This window comes from Microtus oregoni, unplaced genomic scaffold, assembly GCF_018167655.1.
Source record: "Microtus oregoni isolate MIOR12 unplaced genomic scaffold, Mior012 000017F_ref0000208, whole genome shotgun sequence".
NCBI lineage: Eukaryota > Metazoa > Chordata > Mammalia > Rodentia > Cricetidae > Microtus > Microtus oregoni.
Window position 1 is genome coordinate 20,652,079 of NW_024543076.1, and position 25,683 is coordinate 20,677,761.

At 35.3% G+C, this 25,683-nt stretch overlaps 1 protein-coding gene across 2 annotated transcripts in view; it reads right to left on the reverse strand.

Moving 5' to 3' along the window:
* Positions 1-25,683, reverse strand: part of Mms22l (MMS22 like, DNA repair protein) — a 109,798-nt gene that overhangs the window by 45,854 nt on the left and 38,261 nt on the right. For both annotated transcript variants that reach the window (XM_041667599.1, XM_041667598.1), the window contains one exon: positions 23,441-23,950. In XM_041667599.1, coding sequence (XP_041523533.1) covers positions 23,441-23,950 — 510 coding nt within the window. The remainder of the gene's footprint in view (positions 1-23,440; positions 23,951-25,683) is intronic.

Here is a 25,683-nt window from a genome sequence, read left to right on the forward strand (position 1 = left end):
TGGTTTTGGGTCAGAGTTGACTGGGATTTTAGAATAACAAAATATTTTGGGACTGCAACCCACGTTGAAACATGAAACTTGCTAGTTCTGTATATAGTTTTCATGCATGGTCTGAAGGTAATTTTTATACTTTTAGGGTGCCTCTGTTTAACTGCAGCCTGTCAAATGAGTTAAGATGCAAAACTTTTCACTTCAGCATCATGTCAGTGATCAAAAGTTTTGGGCTGTGTTGTATTTTAGATTTTTGGTAGTGATGGTCAAGTTATAGCATAAATTTCTTACGGCTGTATTCATGTGATAACTCCTGTTTCCACCTGAGAACACACACTTTTAGAGGTAGCAATGGAAGGGGTGCTGGAGAGATATCCCAGTCAGTAAAATGCTTGCTGTGCAAATATGAATACCCCAGTTCCATTATCTGCACCCATGTGAACCAACAAAAACAAAACAAAACAAACAAACAAAGTCAGGCATAGTGTCTTGCACTTACAATGCAAGAGTTCAGAGTGTGGAGACAGGAGAAATTCTGGGTCTTGCTGACCCAATGGGCCTTAAACAGTGTCCCAATATGAAACCCTTCCTCAAAAGAGTTAAAGTGAGTGAATTCCAAGGAACAATTCATGAAAATTGGTATTTGGCTTCCAAGTTTCCATGTTCATGTACACACACACACACACACACACCCCAAAGGATGACTCTGATCTACAGTCAGAATAGCTGCTAGGATTGCTGATATGCAATTTTTAAATACCATTTTTAACATCAGGGGAAGGATCCTATGTATATAAACTTCAATGCCTTTGGGCTCCTGATCAACTACAGTAACCTTGACTAAGCTGATTAACTAATTCACTGTTATTTTCTACTATTTTCTAATTTTGTTTGATTAAATTCTGCAGAGTAAATATTATTCCTAGTTTGGTGATTAAAAAAAATCCATTCCAACAGTTAAGTAACTTGGCGAGTAAGAGATGGCAATCCAGTACAAAGCAACGGACCCAATGCATGATCCAGGATAAACATCTTTGTTTAAGATCCAACTATGTCAATTAAAATCTTACATGAAAAAAAATTTTAAATAGCTGACAAAACAGTAAATTAAGACTTAACTATTTATTGAAGGTTATCCTTACAATACTCAAATCATCAGCTTGTATTTATTAGAGAAATATACTATCAACTAAAATATCACTAAATAATGAGTTTTCCTTAATGAAATTTTCCAGCCTGGTTAATGATACAGCAAAATAATTATTTTATGCAAAATGGATATAAAGTAAAAAGTTTTACTTAGAAGTCACCTTACATTACATATACAAAGCCATTTGTTAGATAGCACTACTAGAAGAGACTTAAGTATTTAACTTTCAATGCCTAGCAAGATCTCTTAAGCTGTTTTTCTTATCTTGTTCTTTAAAATTGGAAACAAAAAAAAAAAAATCCCACTTGACTAAAAAGGCAAAAAGGAAGGCTGTGCCTTCTAGGGTTAACAGATGCTTTTTGTAAGATTTTAGGTAAGATTAACCTTTTGCTCACAATAGGAATGGTTATTGGTTTTATTTTTTTCACTGTCTTTAACTCAGGTAAAAATCAATATAGAGCGAGACAAAGGGCTCTAGAGGGTCTGGCAATACCAGCTTTTGGTTTGGCTCCTGCACAATTCTACAGCATGCTGAGGCTGGGAAGGATTAGCCTGCTTGTGTTGAGTAAACCGATGATACTCAATAAACAGTTTCTGTTGTAAACCCCTTAGGACGTGCAAAGCCACACTAGTTGGCAATAGACCAGATAAGCAGCAGAACCAGCTGTAATCTCATTTAGACCTGAGCTGATCCTCCTGTCCTTTCATTCCACAGGATCAAAGCAAACCACTGAGGAGGCAGCTGTATTACAGCAGCCCAGACTGCCGGATGCAGCAAACATTTCATAAATTCCAGTCCTTCAAGCAAGTCTCTACTAATCTACCCAGAGCTGGGACAATCAATGAATTTCTGAATTCATCAGACTGGTCATTACAGGGTAACCACTTACTCTTCAGAGAAAACTGTATATCAACTTTACACAGAAGCTGCTACTTTTGACTATTCCTTTTCTTAAAAAAAGAAAATCTGAAAATACCTATAATATGTGCCTCTATAATAATATGTGCTTCTATAATGTCAAATAAAGATAGTTTAAGATTATGTAGTTCAATGCTTTCAATGCATATTAACAAGCAAAGAACATATGATGCTAAATTCCTCTATATAATATAGCCGAATACCACACAAACATGCCAAAATCCTCCTTTGCTTAAGGATACGGGGAGTGCCAAACACCACAGGCACTGACCCAAACTAATGATCAGAAAAATGTATAGGAAAAGGTATTGCAGTCCATTAGAGGTTGTTACTGAACTTTCTTATAATTCTTCCATAAAACAGAATACACATTTTTAATGCATTCTTAAAAATTGAAGTGTTAAATGTTTCAGATTAATTCAAGTGCTTCATTATGCTTTAGTATTTTATTTAACTGGGAATTCCTTTTTTAAGAGAAAAATGTAAATTTCAAGTTATAGACCTTTAAGATGCACTCACCAATTTCCAATCCAAGAGAATACTAACTGGATGCCTAAGAGGCAGTAAAGAGACATGTGTCAGACATATCACAAATCCCTCTCAACAGTAAAGAGAGAAGCACTGTGCTAGGATATACGAATGGCAGCACTTTACCAGAACCAAGTATAACTGAGAGCTGACCTCAATGCTTCAAAGAACTGCAAAACAACCAGTTAGGGAGCTGGGAAACTTTGGGGTTCTGGGAACATTTATGCTCTGAATACCACATCCTGTTTCAATTGTGGTTAAAAAATTTACAAATATTCTAAAGTTCAAAACAAATAGACCATGGTCCAGATATGGCTAGCAGTGACTTAGCCTGTTCCTCATAGTCCAAACTATTCATTTTACAAAAGACAAAAATCTTAACCATGTTCAGATTAGCATGACCTCCTTTAGTGCTTCTCCAGACTCAAATTTATCCTGCTTCTTTAATAACTGGGGCAAGAAAACGGAATGAGGACTCAGTTCAGGAACAGCTGAAAACTATAGGCAAGAATGCATGGTACATGTCACTGTAGACAGCACACCAGAGTAATCATGTATTTACAGATCCTTCTATGCTAACAAGTCCTCCACTATGTTAGCCAACTTTTCTTCCTCCATTCTTCAGATGTAACAGTTCCATTTAATATGATCACATAATCACAGTAAAAGTGAAAAATATCAAACTTTAACTCCTTTAATATTTGCAAAATCCAGATCTTTGTAGTAATAACGCCACGATAGAAAACTGCAAAACTGTGTAATTATACTTTAATTGTATTGTGAGGCATGCATTAATCACAAAGTTTAAGTACTAAGCACAGAATTATAATAATTCTGTAAAACAAATTTAAGCTAGCTAAGTAGGTCAGAACCACTAACATGCAACAGGAGACCTCTGGGAATTTATCAGTTAATGGCTATTTATGTGCAAATGAGTGCCCTCCAACCCTCCAAAATCCTGTGTAGCTGAAGGGTATTTCTGTTAACCAGGAGCACTGCTTAACTGCAGAAGCATAAATTAAACCATTTTATTGGAACCATTTTTAATTCTTCTGCTTTCCTTTCCCACATTCCTACTCTTTCTAGAGCACAATTTACAGAACATGCTTAATAACAAAAGGTTGCAGAGCAGTTTTCAAAACTGATCTCTGTTTTTATTTTGCAGGACTTAAAAATTCAATAGAATTTATCTTATAATAATTTGTCTTAATAGCCCATTTACCTATCAAGGGTAAGTGAGAAGAAGACAAACATTTTGTTAAGAAGAGCGCTGAGTGCCACAGTTTGATTTCTTCCAGAGAGAACCAAGCATTTGACTGTTTTCTGAAGGGTGTGTCTTGAGATTAGGCTTGAATGTTCTTCTGTTGTGAATGCCTGCTTCCTGACTAATGGTGCTACTGGGAAGAAGGGATGGGATCTTCATGAGTCAAGGCCTACTGGAAGAAGTTGGGTGACTGGTAGTGTGCTTTCCAAAGCTATCTGGGAACTCTAACTCATTTGATCACTTCCTCGCCACAATAAAGGGAGCAGCTTTGTTCTTCTATCCCCCTCTTCAAAACAAGGAGGCCATGGACAGAAACTTAAGCCGCTCTCCCTATATGGGTGGATACCCCAAGTATTTTGTCAGTAACACAAAGACAACATAGACAACAGAAAGGATACAAATAAGATCAAGCGACCTGTAAAGCTCCATTATGTAGAGTGTATCAGATAATCGGTACAGAAATGATGGGGAAAACTAGTTGTGTCTTTCAGGTTTTAGATGAAGCAACTATACTAAAACTTAGTTTTAAAAGATTTAACACTGTGACAAATTATATGTCAAATTGTGCTAATACTCCCTTGGAGCTCTTTTTCTCTACCAGTTACTCAAAAATAGAAAATGATCTAACGCTAAATTAAAAACTATGCCAAGAGATAGCTTTATAATTATATTTCACAAAACAATGCAATTTCAGCTCCTCAAGATAAAGGGAAAAGGGGAAATGTTTGTGGAAACACTTCTCATTAAGACTCCAGGCAAGATAAGTTTGCAGTATATTCCAAAAAGATGAAAAAAACTTCCAATCATTTTTCCATAACTGAACTTTCCACAGTTGTAAGTAAATTAGAGCACAGGAAACGGTTGGTTCAAGTTCGCTTTGGATTACTGTGCTTTGGAAGCAAATCACCCACTGGTGGCTTCAGAGGGCAAAAACGGCTGGTGCCAAGTGCTGTAATGCAATAAATTTTATATATGAAAGACAAAGCAGAACTCTCTGGCCTAAATGCCATGTGCTAAGTTTAAATGATACACATGAAAATTAAGATGCATTAAGTAGAAAAAAAAAGATATTAACTGCAAAAAGTGAACTGTCACACAAAAAGAACTATCAATAAAAGGCATCACCCTATCTCAAAAGGGAATTCTCAAAGTGACAGAGACTGCAAGGGCTCATGTGAGGATCTCCCATAAAAACAAATGTGTATTATCTAAAGAAGAGAAATATGTGAGCATGTGTCAATGAAAATTACAACCTAGTTTATACATATAAAATAAGAGAATGACATGCTTAGGATAATAAAGCTTAGAGAACCAATGATGGATCCCCAGAGCACGGGAAAACAATGATTCTATCAGTGGTTAAGCATACATAAGAAGCATAGTTAAGTATAAAGATTCATAGTTACAGCAAGTATGGTTGTGTCCATCTTTAATCCCAACTTTCAGGAGGCAGAGGGAGGTGAAATTCTAAGGCCAGTCTGGTCTATATATCAAGTTCCAGTTCAAAATTCTGTGAGACCCGCCTTAAAAAATTAGCTATAATTTCTAAAAATTTCCATAATTATTCAAAATACATCTTAAACATTATTGTGAACTACAGGCAACTAGACAGGATCATTAGGACATCTTCTTCCTTTATTACTAGTTACAACTTCAAAACTATCTTTTTATAGTTTCTAAAAAATGCATTTTTATATGACTAGCCTTGATTACCGCAATTGTTTCCTAATATGTCCCTTGTCTATAGGTCTCTCTCAGTTCTTTGTGGACAAGACAGGTTTCAGTGGAGTGGGAAGAGCACAAGCTGGTTGTAAGGACTTTAAGTCCCACAGTTCTTTCTTTTCTCTCATTAAGTTTATAACAAACCCTCCATTTTTAAAAAATGATTTACTCCTATTTTTATGTACCTCTGTATTTGTGTGCATACTGGGTGCTCAGATACCACAAGAACAATCGGATCTCTTGAAACTATACTAACAGGTGGTTGTGACTTGCCAGGTAATCATTCTGGGATTCAAACTAAAAAAGAAGCAAGTGTTCATAACCAGCAGCCCTATACAGTGTCTCTCCAGAAGTGTCTCTCAAGACACCTGTCTTCGCACTACCGATCAACCTACATAGCTACAATTTAAATTGTGTCTTCAAACCTCTTTCCCCCAAAGCAAAGGAAAATGAGAACTCACAATGCCTCAAGTCTCTGATACACAAGAGGCCTAAGCAAATAAGCTGGTTACTAATGAACTATGACACCATCCATGTCTCTATCTGAAAACAGCCTATAAAACAGCTTCTCCAATATTGCTTACGTATATCATGTTATGTACTAATATCTGATAATAACTAAGTACTGACTAACATAAAAATGCTCGATGATACCTTGAACACTATTTGTCTTGAAGACTTTTCCATGTTATTCTCTTTTGCACTTTTATTCTATAGAAGCTGTATAAAATAGGAAACTGTTACACACAAGTAGAAGGAGACAAACTAAATATGAGTTGAAATCAATCACAGTGGCAGCGTAAATCATATTGTATTCACCAACTTCCAAAGGCAAAGAAAAACTTCAAACAGTAAAGTATTCAATATAAAACTAGTTATCAGCTCCTCATCCTTGATAGACAGGGGAAATATGAGAAATGGCCCGAGGCTCCATGGCATAAAGTAGGCACAAAGAATCACTGTATATCCTACCTCAATTTGCTTCTTCATATAAATTTAACTTAGCCTTAAGCCAGTAGCCTCTCTTTCCTAAAATAAATGTAAATACTGTATTAATAGCTACTTGAGCAGATGAAGAAAGTATTTAATATCAAAGACCATAACTAATATGAACAGGCAGCAATTTTAACCTATTTTTTTCAGTTTGATTCGTTATATAAAAAATTGAAAAGCTGAAAGAAATACAAGCTTGCATAAAGAATTTTCTAACTTTGGTGATTTTTCAAACTAAATATCATAAAAGAAAATGTGTATATGAAAATTTAAATCAATCATTATCAATCATTATTCCAATGGAAATAAATACATCAACTTCTCTAACCAAATTTAATATTTATTTAAATGATAAAACTTTCTGGCAACTACTTTTCTAGATGATAAATTCAGAATATTATTCAAAAGATAAAACTTTTCAGTCCCAACAAAATGATGAGAAGATTAAAACAGGTTTAATTTCTACACAAGGTTAAGCTTCTCTTGGGAGAAAAGCAGAGATGTTATGGTTACAAGAAACAGACATCCGGCATTGCTGAACCACTAGAAACACGGTATGTGGAATGTACTACAGAAATTCTGGAGAACACCTATTCTTTTCTATTAGTGGGCTATGGCACATAGAAAACTACAAGTATTAGACTGAATCCATTGTCCAATTATTTCAGAATTCAGAAAAGAACAATAAAGAGAAACAGATATTCAGAGGCATGACTCGGAATTACTACATAAGCTCTACTTGTTCAAAAAGCATTTTCACACACATCACAGATTTACAAACATAGTTATGGGGGTAAAAAAATCAAGAAATATTTAACTAAATTACATTGTACTTCCTCCCCTTAGGAAGCAACCAATCAATTAAACAATTAAAACTCAAAGGTAAACATACAGAAATTGTTAAATAAATGTACATAATATTACAACTATGCATAAACCCCTCAAAGCTTAAAAATATTATTCATGTGTATGTACCTAGCCTGTGTAACTTTATGTGTAGGTACCTACAGAAGCAGGAAGTATTGGAGCTGGAGTTACAGACATGGTTGCCAGCTACCTGATGTGCGCCAATCCTGGGTACTTTTCAAGAGCAGTAGACATGCTAACTGTTCAAACATCTCACAAGCTTACTTTAAACTTATATACATCAAGAAAAATATTACTGAGTCATTACCAGGATAATGTTTCAGGGATATACACTTTCCAAAACTAGAGTAGTAAAATGCTTTACTCCCCCTAGACACGAAAAGTTTTAACTTCCTTACTTTTCATGTCTTCCTTCCAGTTGTGCCATCCCTCTGTTTCAGTCTGGAGCAGTGGGTACCCCAGGCTGTGTCTATCTCCTGTCCCTTTATTATTTGCGCTGGATTCTCTATTTCCAGAAACTAGTAATTCTTGTTCTTGTTTTAATCTGTCATTTCTTGAATATGCTCACCCTCTAAAGATATGCATCAGTAGAATCAAGTTAAAATAAAAAAGTGGAGGTCTTCCTCGTTCAACAATCTACATAATTTTTTTTTATTGAGCTATACATTTTTGTCAGCTCCCCTTCTATACTGCGCTCTCCCCTTCTACCATCTCCCGTGACCTGCACGCTCCCAATTTACTAAGGAAATCTTGTCTTTTTCTACTTCCTATGTAGATCCATGTATGTCTCTCTTAGGGTTTTCTTGTTGTCTAGGTTCTCTGGTGTTGTGAACTGTAGGCTGGTTTTTTTTGGCTCTCTTTCTAAAAGTCACTTTTTATATACATATTATGCTTGCCTTTCTGGGTCTGGGTGACCTCACTCAAATATGCACAAAGCAGTATTGTGTTGTTTTGGATTGTATTTTTCACAATATATTATTAAAGTACCTCTGTTCAAAAAGACTAAGAATTTGCAGCATATGAAGGGGCATGCTACAGTGTCAGAGAAGAGAACAAAAGAAAAATGGGTGTCAGAGAAACTGAAAAGTGCATTTGGGACAAAATGCACAATGACGATTTACAACAATTCTATGTGTGGAAGTAGCTAATTATTTTCATTAAAGTATGCAAAACATATCAAGAACTTAGAAAACCTTCTGAATTTATCTGTATATAAGGACAAGCGTCTAGCTTCTAGATATTTCAGTATCTCCCTTCTAATGTGTGCCAGCTATGTGATACAGCACGACTGACTTACTGCCACATAATCACATCCATCATTTGGTACAGGGCAATCTCAGAGAAAATTCTGTAATGGATGTAGAAGTCTGAAGAAGATATCTTCAGCATCTGTCTATTATTCTATCAATCACAGTGTCTTTCGTTTACTTACATGTCTGCTTTCCTAGGTGGCAGGGCACTGAGAACAGTAGTCTGCTTTTATATATCTGTTCTGCCAACAGGACACAAAGTTCTATAGTAGATATCTGATGGGCACCTGATCAAAATGAGCTGACTGAAAAAGTAATTTCTGTTTCATGCATAATTATATAACTAAAAGCAAAATTACCTGTAATATACTAAAAAATAAGAGATCTAAGTAATACGATATGTTGTTATTAATTTACTTAAATATGAGTAGTATTTTTTAAGGAATATCACTCAAGTAATTCAGAATGCAACTAAAAATCTTGAAGTAGGAAACTTTAAAATACACTTGGGATGTCATATGCCTTCTCTTCACATCTCTGAAACCAATGGAAGAACAATAATGACAATAAAAGCAAGAGGCATTATGTACTCATTAGCCATGTATTATCTCTCTTATTCCTCAAGTCACCTCTTTAGTACGTAATTAGGTTCATTTTATAAATTAGAAAAAATGGGTCTTGGGGAAGTGGTATGCCTTGCTGAAGATTATGAGTGGCAGAAAAAAATACTCAAATCTGTATTTGTAACATTTAAAAAATAAAATCATTTTTATTAAATAATTTTTTATTACAAATAAAAATCTTTTTATGATTCAAATAGGACTATTGACATAAGCAGCTTTTTCAGATACTAGATAGTTCATGAACTCATAAAAATAAACCATTTTAATATCCTGTTAATAAGAAACCAAAATTTTCAAGCAAATAAGATCTCTAAAAATAAAACAAGCACAAGACTGAAGGCAATTTAATATACAGCTCTTAAATGCTCACTGGATTAAGTAAATGGAAACTTATACAATATATTGTCTCAACATGTATGTATGTAGAGAGATGTCTTTAATATTTTTCTCAGTTAAAAAAAAAAATGGGGCCAGGAGTAGTGGTACATGCCTTTAATCCCGGCACTTGAGAGCCAGAGGCAGGCAGATCTCTGTGAGTTTGAGGCCAGCCTGATATTCTTATGTTCCAGAACAGTGAGGACTACAAAGACAATCTCAAAAACAAAACAAAACAAAAGAATTGCTAACATTTTACACTATAATTCTTAAGAATGATTCTCCCCTGCAAGAGTTGGTTGGGAAAAAATAATCAAAAACCATATAAAGCCTGTGGCTCGAAGCAGCAGCAAGAGCAGTTAAGTAAGAAGCTGGTTGTTCTTGCAGAAAACCCAAATTTAGTTCCCAGGACCCAAGTTGGGCAGATCACAAAATTTAGCTCTTGAAAATGTTAGTAATTTACTGACCTTTATATAGTCTTATCACCACATATTCTAAAGCTTACCAATTCTATTACTAACATTTTCTTCTTTTAAACAAACTGGAATAAGTATTTTAATTTTACTCTGTGCTTTCCTATGGAATAAAACAATGAAGGATGTATATAGTTATTTGTGTAAGCACATGCATATGTATAAACCTTGACTTTAATTAAATTGTGGCGCCCAGTAATGTTTTAGAATTACACGTAAGGTTCTATATTTTAAAGATGTAAAAATATCTTCCACATAGAATCAAACAAGTCAGTGAATGTCAAAGCCTCATTAGCAATGCTTTATGAAAGACACCCGTGGAGTTGGGTAGTAACTGCACAGCAGAAAGAGCGTGCTGAGACACCACCCAACTTTGCAAAAATTAGTAAAAAAAACAACAAAAAATACAAAGTATTAGCATTTCACAAACAGGAATGGGCTTTTACTTTCATCCCTCCAAAGCTTCCATGTCCTCCCGATCCATCATATGCTTCCCACTCTCTTTCAAATTCATGGCCTCTTTTTCTGTAATATTTCTATATGTATATACACACACATAAATATACAAATGACACGGGCTGAGTCTGTTAAGTGACACTTGCATGTACTTGGCTGACCACTATGGTATATCTATATAACAGAATGTAATTATGATACCAAAAGGAATGTAAATGCATTGATATGGAAAGCTGTTAATGGTTATGTATATTAAAAAGCCACTAATTTGGTCATTTTTAATCTATTTCTGTTAAAAATAAATGTTAAAATGCATTAAATGAACTGAAAAGGTATGTATGTCTCTAACAAAGCAGCAAGAGCAATATTCCTATGTGACAGGTAGCTTTTAGAGTTTAATCTCCATTTTTTGGAATAATACCACAAACATGAGTCTAATACTGACTTTTTTCTCAAGTCACAACTAAAATAGTAAAAGTAAAAAAAGCAGTTATAATATGAGATTTTGATGGTTTTACTTTTAAAACCATTTAGATTATAGGAGAAACATTTGTCTTCCATCCCACCCCTTCCTAAGAGGCAGATTTATGCAGCATACTCTACATAATCAGGGGATTTTTTACTTTGTATCTTTATCAGGTATATTTCAAACTGTGCCTACACTGTGGTTGGTAGCCTGCTGTTAAGATTCTAAAGATTACCTGTTAGTAAAGTGCTGTTATTGATAAAAATACATAATTGAGAGATCAACCCACCCACCTGAGGTCTCCTGAAAGAACACTATTTTCAGGATGGATGTGAGGAAGATCCCTGTCCTGTATTTGCAGTACTTTCCTTTTATAAACCTACTAGCCCTTGTTTCATTAGACTACTCTAGAATAACCAATTTCCCCAGATTGATGTCATGATTTATTATATCCATAGACTTCAAATCTACCCTCTACCCATTATTTATATTCTTCTACTAGTAGTTCCCCCGTCCCCCAACTAAAAGCACACCAAATTTCTGGAAACCAAGAGAGAATGCTTTCTCTTCATTATGCTTTCCTGGTTTCCAGGAAAACTGCCAGTAGGAGGCAGCAATGACTGCCTGTGGCAACAGCAGTGCCTCTGCTCTGCACAGTAGTTAGCTGCTCGCTTCATTCTTCTGTCATTATATAAGCAAGATGACACTGTTCTCTAATCCAGCCAAAGCTGATAAGTACCATCAACCTGTCACTTCCTACATTTCAAATTCTAACATCACAGCATCAAAGAGTTTTTACATTTCGATTTCTTTTGCTGGCAGCAGCCGGTAGCCTCTCATTCTCCCACGGTGTTCTAATGCTGCATTTGCACACCGGGGTTACTCCCAGACTGAATAGCAGGTCATCCCCTGCTCACTGAGCTCATCTGTGGCCCATGTGCTAGGCAATTTAGATCCAATCAGCCCTTATTTAGCTCAAGAGTAATGAGCAGCATAGTGACACAGACTTAAGCCTGACCCTCAGGACACTGCTCATCAAGCAGTAAAACTGTGACAAAATCATTCATCTTCCACCCGCTGGCAAGAAATAATACTCGCACTCACTGTATTACTTTTCAAGATAAAAAAAAAAAGTCCTGAATTTTCATGATGTGAGACATTAATTTGCAGAAAGCTGAATTCCCTTAAACCCCCCTGTTGCTATGAGCTCACCAGGGGGAAATAGGCCTTAGGAGACTGAAATGGAATAAAGAAAATTGCTCCAGCTTTCTTTTCATTTTAAATAAGCCTTAAATCTGACAAGAGACATCCTAAAGAGAGAAAAATATGTATCTTGTAATGTAAAGAAGAAACAATTGAAATTAAGAGTTTCAAATGCTAGTCTCACTCCCTATTTGTTCTTACTTTTGTTAAATTACAATATGTTAATAAATAAAATTTAAAAAAGCAATTACTTACCCTCCTTTAGAAGGCAGATGGAGGAAGATCAGCTATTCCTTATGAACAATATGGTGGCAAAAGTAAACCCGTATGCCAGAACGAAATGTGCTCAGATGTTGTTTGTAAAACACATGTTAGAGACAACAGCTTTGGAGTGATAAGAGAAAATAGTGAGCCTAGCCAGGTATACTTAAAGCTACAATGAATTTAGTTCTTGTGATTTAGTGTCTTTTGAGGCTTATTAATGCAAAAATAATTATGGGAATAATGAACAGACTAGCTTCCTCCCCTCATTGATATCACAGTATTACATCAGTGAAAACAATGTATCTATAGCACTTAAATTTGACTTGCTTCCACTGAATACTTCCCTTGTAGAACCAAAAGTCACAATGCCAGTGTATCTCACCAAGTTTGTCTGGATTTAGTCCATTTAATAAAGTCACAATTTTTATCTACCCCACAGCTGAAGAACTAACTTCAGCAAACCTGTAACAAAAGGGATTCATCACCCTTCAATATATTTATTATGACAAAATGTCTTTGATTTAAAAATCAGCATGGCATGGTGCCATGTAAGTAAAGTGAAGATATCTCCCCACAAGCTCATTGCTGACTTCCATTCATTCCAAGTTTCAAAGACCTGGGAGGTACCCTAGAGTGCAGACAAAGAACATGACAATACTTTCACCTCTCCTCAACATCTTCTAATGTATTACCACTGACTAATGAGAAAAGCTCCAGTGGGTACAGAAAGTACTCACTGTTCTCCTACCTACACAACTGAGCGGGAACCAAGTGGCTTCCTTACAAAATGCATTCCTTTCACTCTGTGCGGCTCAATGCCCTTAATCTAGTGTACATGTCTTTTCCCTACCCTTCTCTTTTCTCTCTTCCTCTATAACCAAGAAAAGTAGATTTTCTCTATTTCCTCCCATTTCCCCTATCATAATTTTGGTGACTTTAAACTCTGGCAGTAATTATGCAGCAAAAAACAACAAACCCAAAACCTGGTAAAGGTTCAAGTCTGTATTTCTTGAATAGATAATCTTGAATGTATCGATTTAATATCATATTCACATACTCAAAAAATTTTTAATGAACTAGGAATTGGACTTAAATTCAAAATATGACTTATATTATAATTAGACATTTTGAAACCAAAAGCAAAGCACCCAAGACTAATATTGGAGAAAAACTGATGAAGCTTTCATGTTTTCTTGGGTTAAGGATACAGGCTCTAAACTGCATATCTGATCCCTGTTGTCATTCTGTTTCCAAAAAATTCTCCTGGAGTAACTAGGCTTTTCAACATAGAATCTCCAGCTCTGCAAAATTTTCTTAAATTATATTTAATAATTATTTTCTTTATTCTATTTTCCCAGTTCTCTTCTCCAAGTATCTTGCTTTTTATTCAATTCCAGCACAAACCATTTCTACTTTTAGCATGAACAGATTTTAGAGACCCAGCTTCAACAGAATAGTTCTTGAAGATTTCAAAGGCAAAGCCTGAGCCCTCTTACTCCACCTGCTTCTCTATTTCAATATTAGAACAGTCTGATGATACTTACTGAATGGGAAAACAAAGATAAAAATACCCACAAACAACTCAGCTGCATACAATAAACATGGTGAGCTTTGCTTTTCAACAGCATCAAACCCTTTATTAGGAAGAATGCATTTCCTAAAATCTTTTAGAGGTCCTTTCTATGCATAGATGCTTAGGTAGCAAACACAGATGAATTGTAGAATTCTACATTAAACCCACATCCTCCTACCTATACCAACACTAATATCTGCTTTCCTGAGAAGATCTGTTACAGAAATAAAAGATACTAAGAAATACAAACAATTACCTACTAAAAATGGTGCCTAAAGTAACAGAAAAAATGGTTATGGTTTAAATAAACACCTAAGTTTCTTTCTCCTATCAGTCTATCATTCATGTAATAAGCATATAAACAAATATTACATAGATTAAATTTGGCTGGGTCATATGTATCTGCTATAATAGACACTAAAAGTATTACATGAATTTATTAAACACCTTCTAGCAATAATGTGTCCTCTGCAGAAAAATAATTATACTATAAAGTTGAAAGCAATAAATGACATTAGAACAATTCAAATGAAACAGATTATTCAAAAGTAAAGATACACAGATACAAAGATTAAGTATACATTTCTGAGACACTTGAGTGAAGGATAATATTGTTTACACAAAGATTAAAAAAATAAAGAAAATCATACATGGTGCATGCATGAAAGAGATTATTACAACCGTCGTTCTGGATAGGTACAAGAGAAACGTCAGAGCTGTCCAAACATTTTTCTGCCTTTTTTAAAAAAAGATTTTATATGTACGAGTGTTATGTCTGCACATGCCTGGTTCTCACAGAGGTCAGAAATGTTACATACTATGGAACTGAGTTATGTATGGTTTTGAACCATATTTATTCTGGGAAGTAATCCCAGGAACAGCAACAAGTGTTCTTAATCACTGAGCCATCTCTCCAGCCCCATTTTTCTGCTTTTGCTGCAGTAATCACTGCCCAGAAGTCCTTTCCTAAGATTATATTGTTAATAAGAGTGGAGAGGTTTTATGAACTTTTAAGCCCTCACTTTTATACTATGTACTCCCTGTAGCAACTATCAAGCATGCTAGAATTTTCACAAGAAGCAGAAGAAACAGGCACACATCTGTTGGCTGCCTGGAATATTGACTAACCCCTCCAACATAAGACTCTGACTCCATCTACAGCTCACATGTACTAATTTGTAAAATCATCTTCTATTACCCTCCAATCCTTCTAAATGGCTTCTTTTCCTCCTGTCTCTACTACTCTACCTGTATGCCCTTGTGAGAGTCATTGGCTCTTTCTGACGACCACTTTGAACAATCATGTTCTTAGATGTAACACTTTCAAAAGCATGCTTCTCCCTTGTTCAGTGAACAGATTCCTTCCATTGCCTTGGCCAGCTTTCACTCATGTTTTAGTCTAACTATTCAACACATTTTGATAGAAAAATAGACTCAAAGGTAGTTTCAATTGATTAAATAAAGGGGAATTCACAAAAAGACTTAACCGATGGCAAGAAGATCAAATTGTGGATAGCCCTTAAAACCAGACAGATGCATAATTCTTTTTCTTTTTCTATTTCCACCAGAAAATCAGTAAGGTTAAAATCATTTAAGTAAACTCCTTCAAGAAGGTAAAGGCAAAAAGAGAATATGAAATAAGTTAAGCTACAACAACAAAACATAGGTCTTTATCAAAAATAAAAGCTTTTATACTATGAAGAACAACAGCAAGAAAGTCCATCCATAGGAGAAAATGTTTGTACATCATACATTTCTAGATGCATTTCTTTTATCTAGACTACATAAACAGCTAAAATATCTAAAACTCAGTAAAAGGTCTGAACATGTATTTACCCAAAGACATAATAGTAATAATAATCATATGAAAATATGTCCAGCAACATTAAGTCTCCAAAGAACTGCAGACAGCATCACTCCGAAACAACACCTAATACCCATCAAGATCACAATTTAAAAAGTCACATAGCAGCCATACTGGTGAGGCTGTGATCTCTTGGTGTCATGAAACATCTTGTTTATATGAAAGAAGAAATATGAACTAATTTAGCATTTTCTCAGAAAGTTAAGCAGCATGATTCAATAATTGCAATCCTATACAAATACCCAAAAGGAGTAACATATTTAAACCTTCACTTGAAAAACTTTGCCAATAAAGATATGGGTATATAGTATTTTTCTATATCTTTTATTCTGATGCAGGAAAATGGATTATCTATTCAGCAAATTTCACTGACAATTCAATAAATGATCCAGACATATACTCTATTTTAGCAAAATATAAAAAAGTAAGCAAATATTGCTAATAGAATGTAGTTTGTGTTACCATATGAATTTACAAAATATGTTAAGTAAGATGAATATACTGTAAAATTCGAGACCCATGAAGTACATATAAGGTCAAATACTAATTTGTAGAATATGTAACCCAGTTGCAAGATGTATGAAATACTTAATGACATAAAAATGTATTTATATGGTTTATATTTTATAAATTCCCTAAATACTAACTTTGTGCTACATTCCCTATGAGATACTTGTGCCATCTCTGGAGCAGGCAAAGCTGCCAGGCAGATGGCTCACTTGAATAAGCAATAAACATAGCTTGACTTTATGTCTCACAGACTGGCAATGTATTTCTCTGTGGAGTATTCTTATATGCCCCCCCCCAAATTATTACAATACTGCCCTCAAATTTACATAGTAGTATATATGATGAAGCACCAGAGGCATTTTGTGTAAACTGGAATATACGCGAATCAGAAAAGACAGTTTATTTGAAAAGTTCTATCTAATCAGATTTACTTGAAGTAAACTATTTTTCTGTAATTACAGCTACAGTCATTCTCATTGATAGAACATGCAATAATACTATGAAGTCCTGCATGTTGTCCACAGTGTTCATCTGACTTTCCCCTAAACGGCATGCACAGTATACAGCACAGCAGACCCTAACTGAGATCATCTCCTCTTGTCCTACCTACTTTCCTATCAGGCACCCCCAGTTTTCTCCCCAAAGCAAAGAAAAAGAAAACCTTTGCTTATAATAAGGGTTATCACACCAGCAAAAGTATTAAGCATGGAAAATATTTGAGAGAAATAACAAGTATGTTTTTGAATTCACATGTGCGTGCATGTACACACACACCCTCACCCTCCTCCTCTGATACCAAGACAGTTAAGTAACAAACAGATGATCTTCTAACCTCATGGGGAGGAGAGGGAAAAGGGAAACTTAAGTCTGTTTTCAAAATGTATCTTCAAGCCAAGGAAAAGAGGCTTAATCTTCTAGAGAGTTATACACAAACTGTATCACAAAAACTCTAACCAACCCTTTTGAGCTATATATTTTAGCCTCTAATTTAGCATTTTGGGCAAGTTATCCAATACATTTACACTTTGAAACTAGGCTCTTGTTTAACACAAAATAGGATGTCAGTTGATCAATATCCATTTGGCTTAAATTCATAAGTCCACAACTTCCCTTAAGTGTTAGAACAAACAAGTACAAAGCCTAAAAATTTATTGTTTCTTTTCTAACTCAAATGATATTTGTGGGTGCCAAAAGGCATTTTGAAACCTCTCACCCTTACATCAGTAAAAATGGAAAAGGGGGATGGAGAGGAGGGAGAATCCCAGGAGGCCTTATGTGTCAAGTTTTTGCCCAGAGCTAATTTCCATAGCTATGTTATAAAACCTGAAAATAGAGGTTTATAATGGAAATGCTGACAGACTCTTAACTCTAGCAGGCTGAATGGATATAATTAAAGAAAAGCTTTCAGCTATACCTAACCACAAATGAAAGGCTGCCATTTTTATATTAGCCTCAAATAACAGCAAGAGAAAACTAGAAATGTGATTCCATAAAGGAAATGTAAAATACTAAGATGACCGATAGACCTATTTGACTTTTAGAGTTTTAAACAGGCATTTAGTTAACATAACTAAGTCAGTATTTTCACAGTCCTACTTAATCAGCAATAAAGATTGCTCTGGTGAGCCATCAGCTTCAGTTAGCAGAAAGTGGCATATGAAGTTATTATTTCTTCACAGCCTAAAGGGAGCTGCTTCTCCCTTTAATCAGTAATCTTAATTCTATAATTTCTGCCATGCAGTTATTAAAGTTGCCTAGTCAACACACACACACACACACACACACACACACACACACACACACACACCTGCACACACATTTATGCAAGGGCTGGTACCTTATTCCCATCTGAATTTGAAAACAGAAGAGATTGTTAAACTAAAGTATTTCATCCATTCCCTTGGCCAGGGATGCAGCCAAGAATAAATATCATCAATCTATGTAATCCATCTTCCCTACTTAAATCAAAAGTCAAGAATTTAGCTTTCTTCTCAGCTCTAAAGAAGGAAGAGCAGGTGCCTATGCTCTAATTTTTAAAAACTATCCAAAATGCTTTGAGCTTTTCTATAGTATTTTTAATAGACAGCGTAATTCAAGCATGGTTACAAAATGTTCTTCAACAAAATTACAAATTTTCTATTAAGAAATCAAGAAATCTCCATGTTCAGATAACCAAACTACTTGTAAAAAATAGGTCTTGCTCTTTCTTTTTAAAGTAAACAGTTCTATGTGATTTCTGGGTACTTTCACCAAATATTCTAAAGAAAATGCTTATTTACATTGCCAATATCTATCTTAAAAGTGCTAAAATGAAAATATCCACGTCACAGTCTTTTATATATGATTAGTGTCACTGCAGATGTTCACAAATTACTATTCATGATTAAGAAATTTACAAGTTACTAGACCTACAGTATAACAGTAGTATGGACCATCCTGCTCACACAATAACTGCAGACTTCTCTCAAAGCTCCTCTATTTTTGATAACAATTTTATATGATTTTTATATTCTGCTCTTTATAGCACTGTTTTCAGGAACAGTTATAACACAGTGGTTAAGAGTGTTTCCCTGAGGGTCCAAGATTGGGTCCCAGTATCCACATCTCAAAGGTCACACTTGTTAACTCCAGTTCATGGGACCATATGCCCTCGCAGGCCTCCAATGATGCATTCATTCATATGAGCATACATGTATTTTTTAAAAGAATGATTGCTTTTTGTAATTATTACTTTATGTAAAAAAAAATACACGTGTTTGAGAAGTTAAATGTTACCAATGTAAGCATTTGACTTTTTCATAGGCCAGTCTAAAAGGCAAACAACATATGCATGCACACACAGAGACAGGCACATACCTTGCTTCAGAGTATAGCAAACCTAAAACTCAATTCATAACCATTAAGAAAAATTACTAACATAAATGGAAATCTGCTTCACCTTATATATTGTTCCCTACAGTCTTTACAGTCATTTCTGGATTGCAGAATACTCACAGCTCATGAGGTACTTTTAAAAGCAGTATTTTAATAATTCTTAAAATAGACTGGCTTTAATGTTAAAATACTTTACTCACTTGAATTTTAGAGAAAAAAAATTTGTTTCAGTCACATACATGAAATATAGGTGCTCGATGTGATCCCAAAAAGTGAGACAAATGTTGACACTTTGATTCACTTTACTGATTCATAAACTGCATAATTACTAAAACAAAACAAACAAATGCCTCCAATAAGCAACTATTCTTTATTTAGAACAAAAAAAGGACTCATTCAGATATTCACAAATGATGATAATTTCAGGTTTGCATACAAAATGCAGATTTTACTTACTGAAATTACCTTCCATTGCTAAACACAATTGACATCTTCAGTTTGGTTTTATAAATTGGGAAGTATAGGGTAAGAAGGCAGAGGCAGTTAGTGCTGTTCATCAACCCAGTCTCAATTCTGAAGTTTAATAGGATAAACATATCTATAATTTCATTTTTATCTATAAATAGGAATGGAAAAGTTAATAAAGATAGTATTTGAAAATTGTAGATCTTTAAAAAAATAAAGGAATTATTTTGCATACCTAGTACTTTGTTCTTTTAAGGCTTATTAAATTTTATGTATATGAGTGTTTTATTTGCATATATGTCTATGCATCATGTGTGCACCTAATGTTCATGTATGTCAGAAGAAAGCATTTGATCACCTGGAACTATATAGTCATCAAAAGTTGTGAACCACCATGTGGCTGCTGGGAACTGAATCCAGGTCCTCTCCAAGAACAAGTACTCTTAACTGCTAAGACATATTTCCAGCCCACACAGTATGCTTTTACAGAATTATGAAGAAAAGTTTCAGTAAGGAGATTCAAGCTAATGTTAGTGGATAACTATCAACTAGAAAAAAGAAAAATCATTTAAAACTTTTATCTCCCTGCAAATTTGATTTTCAAAATCTCTCTGATCTTCAAAATAAGCTGTTTCCCTTCTTTTGTGTTCTCACTAAACTCAGTTTCATTTGTCTTAGAAGCACTTCCTATGCAAGTTTCTACAGTGATCTAAAAAATGAAAGTGAAGCAAATTCAGTAAGAATCATTCACATCTAAAACACTCACATAGCAACTCAGTCTTAGAAGCATCTATATACTTCAAGCATATAGATGCATGCATATATAAAAATGTTAAATAAAATGTACTATGATAATAACCAGCATGGTAATTAATATAAATTTCATCACAGGGACAGGGCAAATAAACTTTGCTACATCTGTATAAGGAAACACCAAAAAAAAAAAAAAATACTAGGTAGGTATCTATACACCAACATAAAAAAATGGCCCAGAAAATACTATTAAGAGAAAAGGATATTTCTAAACAAAGAATCATAAATGCTTCAAAGGTGTAACTAATAGAAAGCCCTGAAAGGTACTGAGGAACAGAACTATCCTCAGCCTCAGGACCACTGAGTTCTGCTGTGAGGTTTACTTGGTGAACTGTAGAACTTGAGAAGCATGGCAGCCTCTCCCCACTAAATGTGAATGGCATCTTCCTAGTTATGATAACTAAAAGTGTTTCCAGACATTACCAAATATCCTTGAAGGACAAACTCATTCCTAGTTGAGAACCACTTAAATGAGGGTGAACGGGAGACAACACATTTTACCACATTATGTTCACAATGCGAAGATAATTTCAAGAACACAGGAAAATTCCTAGAGTAAGTGTACTTATAGGTTATGAATCTTTGATTAAAAACTATGCAAAGTCAGGCATGGTGGCATGCACCTGTCATCCCAACACTTGGAAGGTGGGTGTTAGATGAATGAAGTAATAAACCAGGCCAGCCTTAGCTACAAAGTGAGTTTGAGGTCATCCCAGCCTAGACTCTGTCTTAATCCACCAACCCCCAAAATCTATTAAAAATAAAATTATTTACGATTAGAAGGTATTTACCAATCTTCAAAAGAAAAGAAGAAAAATAAATTGATTATGCTACTTTCTTTCTATGACTGCCTCTTCAAGATGCATGCCTCTTCCCTTCCTTCTTTACCCCTATGTTTTTAAACCTTACAAGGATGACAGTTCCAATTACCAAGACAGTTCAGAAAAGTACCCTCCTCTTTCTTGTTTTTACATTAGAAAGACATATTTAGACAAACTAAAACTAGAATAAGAATTTTCCAGTTAGGCTAAAAAGCACAGGAAAATGACTCTCATTATTTACAAAAAAAAAAATCAATAAAGAAAATGAAATGAGTCTTTGTTAAATAAAATCTACTGATATAGTCTGACTCCAAAAACATTTTTATGCAAAGATCCATAATTAAAGGTTTTTTCTTATGAAATTGATTATTAATTTACATCTCTGTCTATCCACACATCAAAATATCTGAGCATGTTGTAACATTCTTACCTGAATATTCTTAACACTGGTGAGGCAAGGAAAGAACTACTAATGAAAACCTCTGCTTAAGCACATACATATAAAAACTAGTGGCGATTAAAAACTTACATAAATTAGGATAAAGAAAATTAAGGAAGCTATAAACTGGTATTGTATATTTAAAATCTTGTAAACTAAACTTTTTAAAGTAGTATCAGAAAGAATGCAGTTTCTACATTATCTGCAGATAGGACTTCAAATAAAATTATACATATTAATTATGTGAATTTCTGCTCATCTGTTTGGGGATATGTGCATAAGTGAGTGCAGGTGCCCGCGATGTCCAGAAGAGGGTATAAAGTCACCTGCAGCTGGACTCACATGTGTCTCTAGTACTCTGCAGGAGCAACATGTGCTCTCGACCTCTAAGCCATCTCTCTACCCTCCCAAACCCTACTTCTACATACAAGTTCTCATCAACTTTTCAGCAACTGTGACAACAGAGTGATAAATTTCACTTACTGAGGAACATATACTTAACTGGACCTGGTGGTTCATACTTTTAATCTCAGCACTAGGGAGGCAGAGGGAAGCATATCTCTGAGTTTGAGGTCGGCCTGTTCTACAGAGTGATTTCCCGTACAGTCACGGATACAGAGAAAAAAAATCCTGTCTCGAAAAACCCCAAAACAAAGACATTAAAAAAAAAAAAAAGACCCCACATATTCAAAAAGTAAAACTTACAAAATGGCAAAAATTCAACAAATATTATAACTACAGTTTGTATCCATCATTAAGACATGTTCTCAGTACATCTGTAAATTAATACATCTGTACAATTAGTATGGACCTAAAAACATAAGCCTTGTATATGCTATTTGTTAAAACCAACACATTAATTTCAGAATATACAGACACGGAAGTATTTTAAGCACTTTTACAATTACAAATAATCTTTCAGCTACAACTTAAAGACAGTTTAAAATAATAGTACAATATGGAAGGTGGAGAGATGGCTTCCAGGTAAAAGTCTTTATTGTGCAAACCTGATAACCTGAATTTGACCTACAGATTGTGCAGTGGAAGGACAGAAGAAATGACTCTTAAAAGTTATGCTGTGAATATATATGTCATAGAATGTGCATGCTCATTCACATCCATGCATCACACACACTCTCTCTCAAATAATAACAATAATAAATATTAAATTAAATAAAGTAATATACAATAGCCCAAGTCCCCTATGGGAACAAAATTCCATGAGCTTCTATAAAAGTCACCTCAAAGTTGAACTCAAGGTCTTGTTCAGAATAACACCTCTTTTGGTAATCACACACTTTTCAGAGAGCCAGCACAGATGAAAGGTCTAAATACAAGGTTCTAGAATCACAAGAGGGCTGCTCTCACTTCACTGTTGTTGCTGTGTCTAAATAAAAGATTTCTTGTGAAGAACTACTGTTTGAAAACTAATGACTTCTGCCAACGTAGTGAAAATCTAAGCCCTTGCATCTACTTGTATGTATCTAAGTATGCCCAAAGTGAAGCTCATCAGTAGTATACTTGATTGGAAACATACCTGATTCTGGCCAGAACAGCTTGTAGAAAGTTCAGCACTGTTCTAAGTTCAGATTCTCGACAGGCTCGCAGTAACATGCTAAATCCATCATTGAGAAGATGCTCATGAGAAGGATATAAGCAACAGCTGGTCTCAAATACTTCTTGAACACCATCAATATAGATGGAAAGAAGTGTCCATAGTGTATGTCTCTGAACCATTTCATCATTCTTAGAAACCAAGAATTCCTTTGCTTTCTCTTGGAACTCACATGACAATTTCTCGGCCCAAACGCCAATGTCCAGATTTTTCTGTACATACATCAGGAGGAATGCCATCTGACCCTTCCAAACAAGGGCTCTATGAGATGACGTGGAGGCAGGTTTGAGGAAACGAAGAAGGTCTAAAACATGGCTTGCTACATCTTCTATCTCTGCAACAGCTGCTAACAGTAGAAAAAGACAGAAAAAGTTCTGGAGGCCAACTTCAGTTAGTTCTTCCATCCTTTTTTGATGAAACTTAGAATATATTCTATAAAACATGAAAATTAGCAAGATTATTTCATTAACTAAAATCTATCATATAAAAATGCTTTCCTTGGCCGGGCGGTGGTGGCGCACGCCTTTAATCCCAGCACTCGGGAGGCAGAGGCAGGCGGATCTCTGTGAGTTCAAGACTAGCCTGGTCTACAAGAGCTAGTTCCAGGACAGGCTCCAAAACCACAGAGAAACCCTGTCTCGAAAAACCAAAAAAAAAAAAAAAATGCTTTCCTCTAATATTTATGATACAGCATCATTATAAGATACAGCTAAGCCGGGCGGTGGTGGTGCACGCCTTTAATCCCAGCACTCGGGAGGCTGAGGCAGGCGGATCTCTGTGAGTTCGAGGCCAGCCTGGTCTACAAGAGCTAGTTCCAGGACAGGAACCAAAAGCTACGGAGAAACCCTGTCTCGAAAAATCAAAAAAAAAAAAAAAAAAAGATACAGCTAATTATTTTGTGTGGTATATAAATGTATACATGGTTATGTGTACACATATGCAGGTGTTTGTTAACACATACATATGGAGGTCTGAGGTTAGCATCAGGTATCGTCCTCAAATGGACCCCACTTTGATATAGTGCCTCTCACTGAATAGTTTCTATTTTCAGCTAATCTAGCTAGTCAGCTAGGGATCTACTGTATGTACCTCTCAAGGGTTATGATCATGCCAGCCTCTGTATCTACCCACACAAATGACAAGATTCTAACTCCTGTGGAGACCCAAAAATGTGAGTCTATTCCACCTTGTCTGAAAGTCAGAGAGCTTGAGCTTATTTTGCTCTCTCAAAGTTGTTGACAACAGGTGTGGCTACCCTGACCTACCATGGTGTGAGATTATTTGATGTTCTGGACATTAAGATGACTCATAGAGGTAGATCTGCTCCACCCTGATCAAAGGTCAGAGAATTCAAGCATACTTCTGCTCTGTCTTTTGAAATAGGTGATCTGACTTAGGGAGTGATTGCCTGCAGGATACTTGGTCTAGGGTGAGCTTACTGCCCAAACATCAAATACTTTACTCTGGAATTAATGGCTTTATATCTCAAGTTTTGGAGCAAGTAACCATTCCGGTTTTCCTTTGTATCATGTTAAAGCAGTCATTTGTCTTCTTCCTTCCCTTTTTTATTAGGGTATAAAAGTATATGGAAAATAAAACTAGGCAAACTGAAAACTCAGGAAGAAATTCGGCATCCAGTATTTGCTGACTTGCGCTCACTGTCTTGTGTATCTGTGTTTCTTTCTCATCTCTCCTCCTCCTACTTCACATTTCTAATCCTCAGGGTCCCACCCTGGAAGGCACAAAGCTACCTGGGCTAGGATGGTGGCAGAAGTCACCCCCAAAAAGGTGCCCCCTTCCTTCCTTCCTTCCTTCCTTCCTTCCTTCCTTCCTTCCTTCCTTATCCCCAATATAGTGGTTAATACATAGTTTTGCCCTATTAATGTTATTAAGTGATTTACAGTAATTAATTAATGGAGCCATGAGTATTATATTTTCATAGAAATGTTTAAGTTTGATAAGTCTTGCTGGTCCTGAACTCGATGTACCCTAGGATGATCTTGAGCTAACAATTCTCCTACCTCAATCATCCAAGTGTGGGAGGGGTACACTACCACATTCACCTCATTAAATATTTTCTCTCCCAAAGTTTTTACCAAACAAGATGAGGAAGTACCAGATGGAGATATACTTCATGACAAAGGCATTAAAAGGGGGTTTCCACG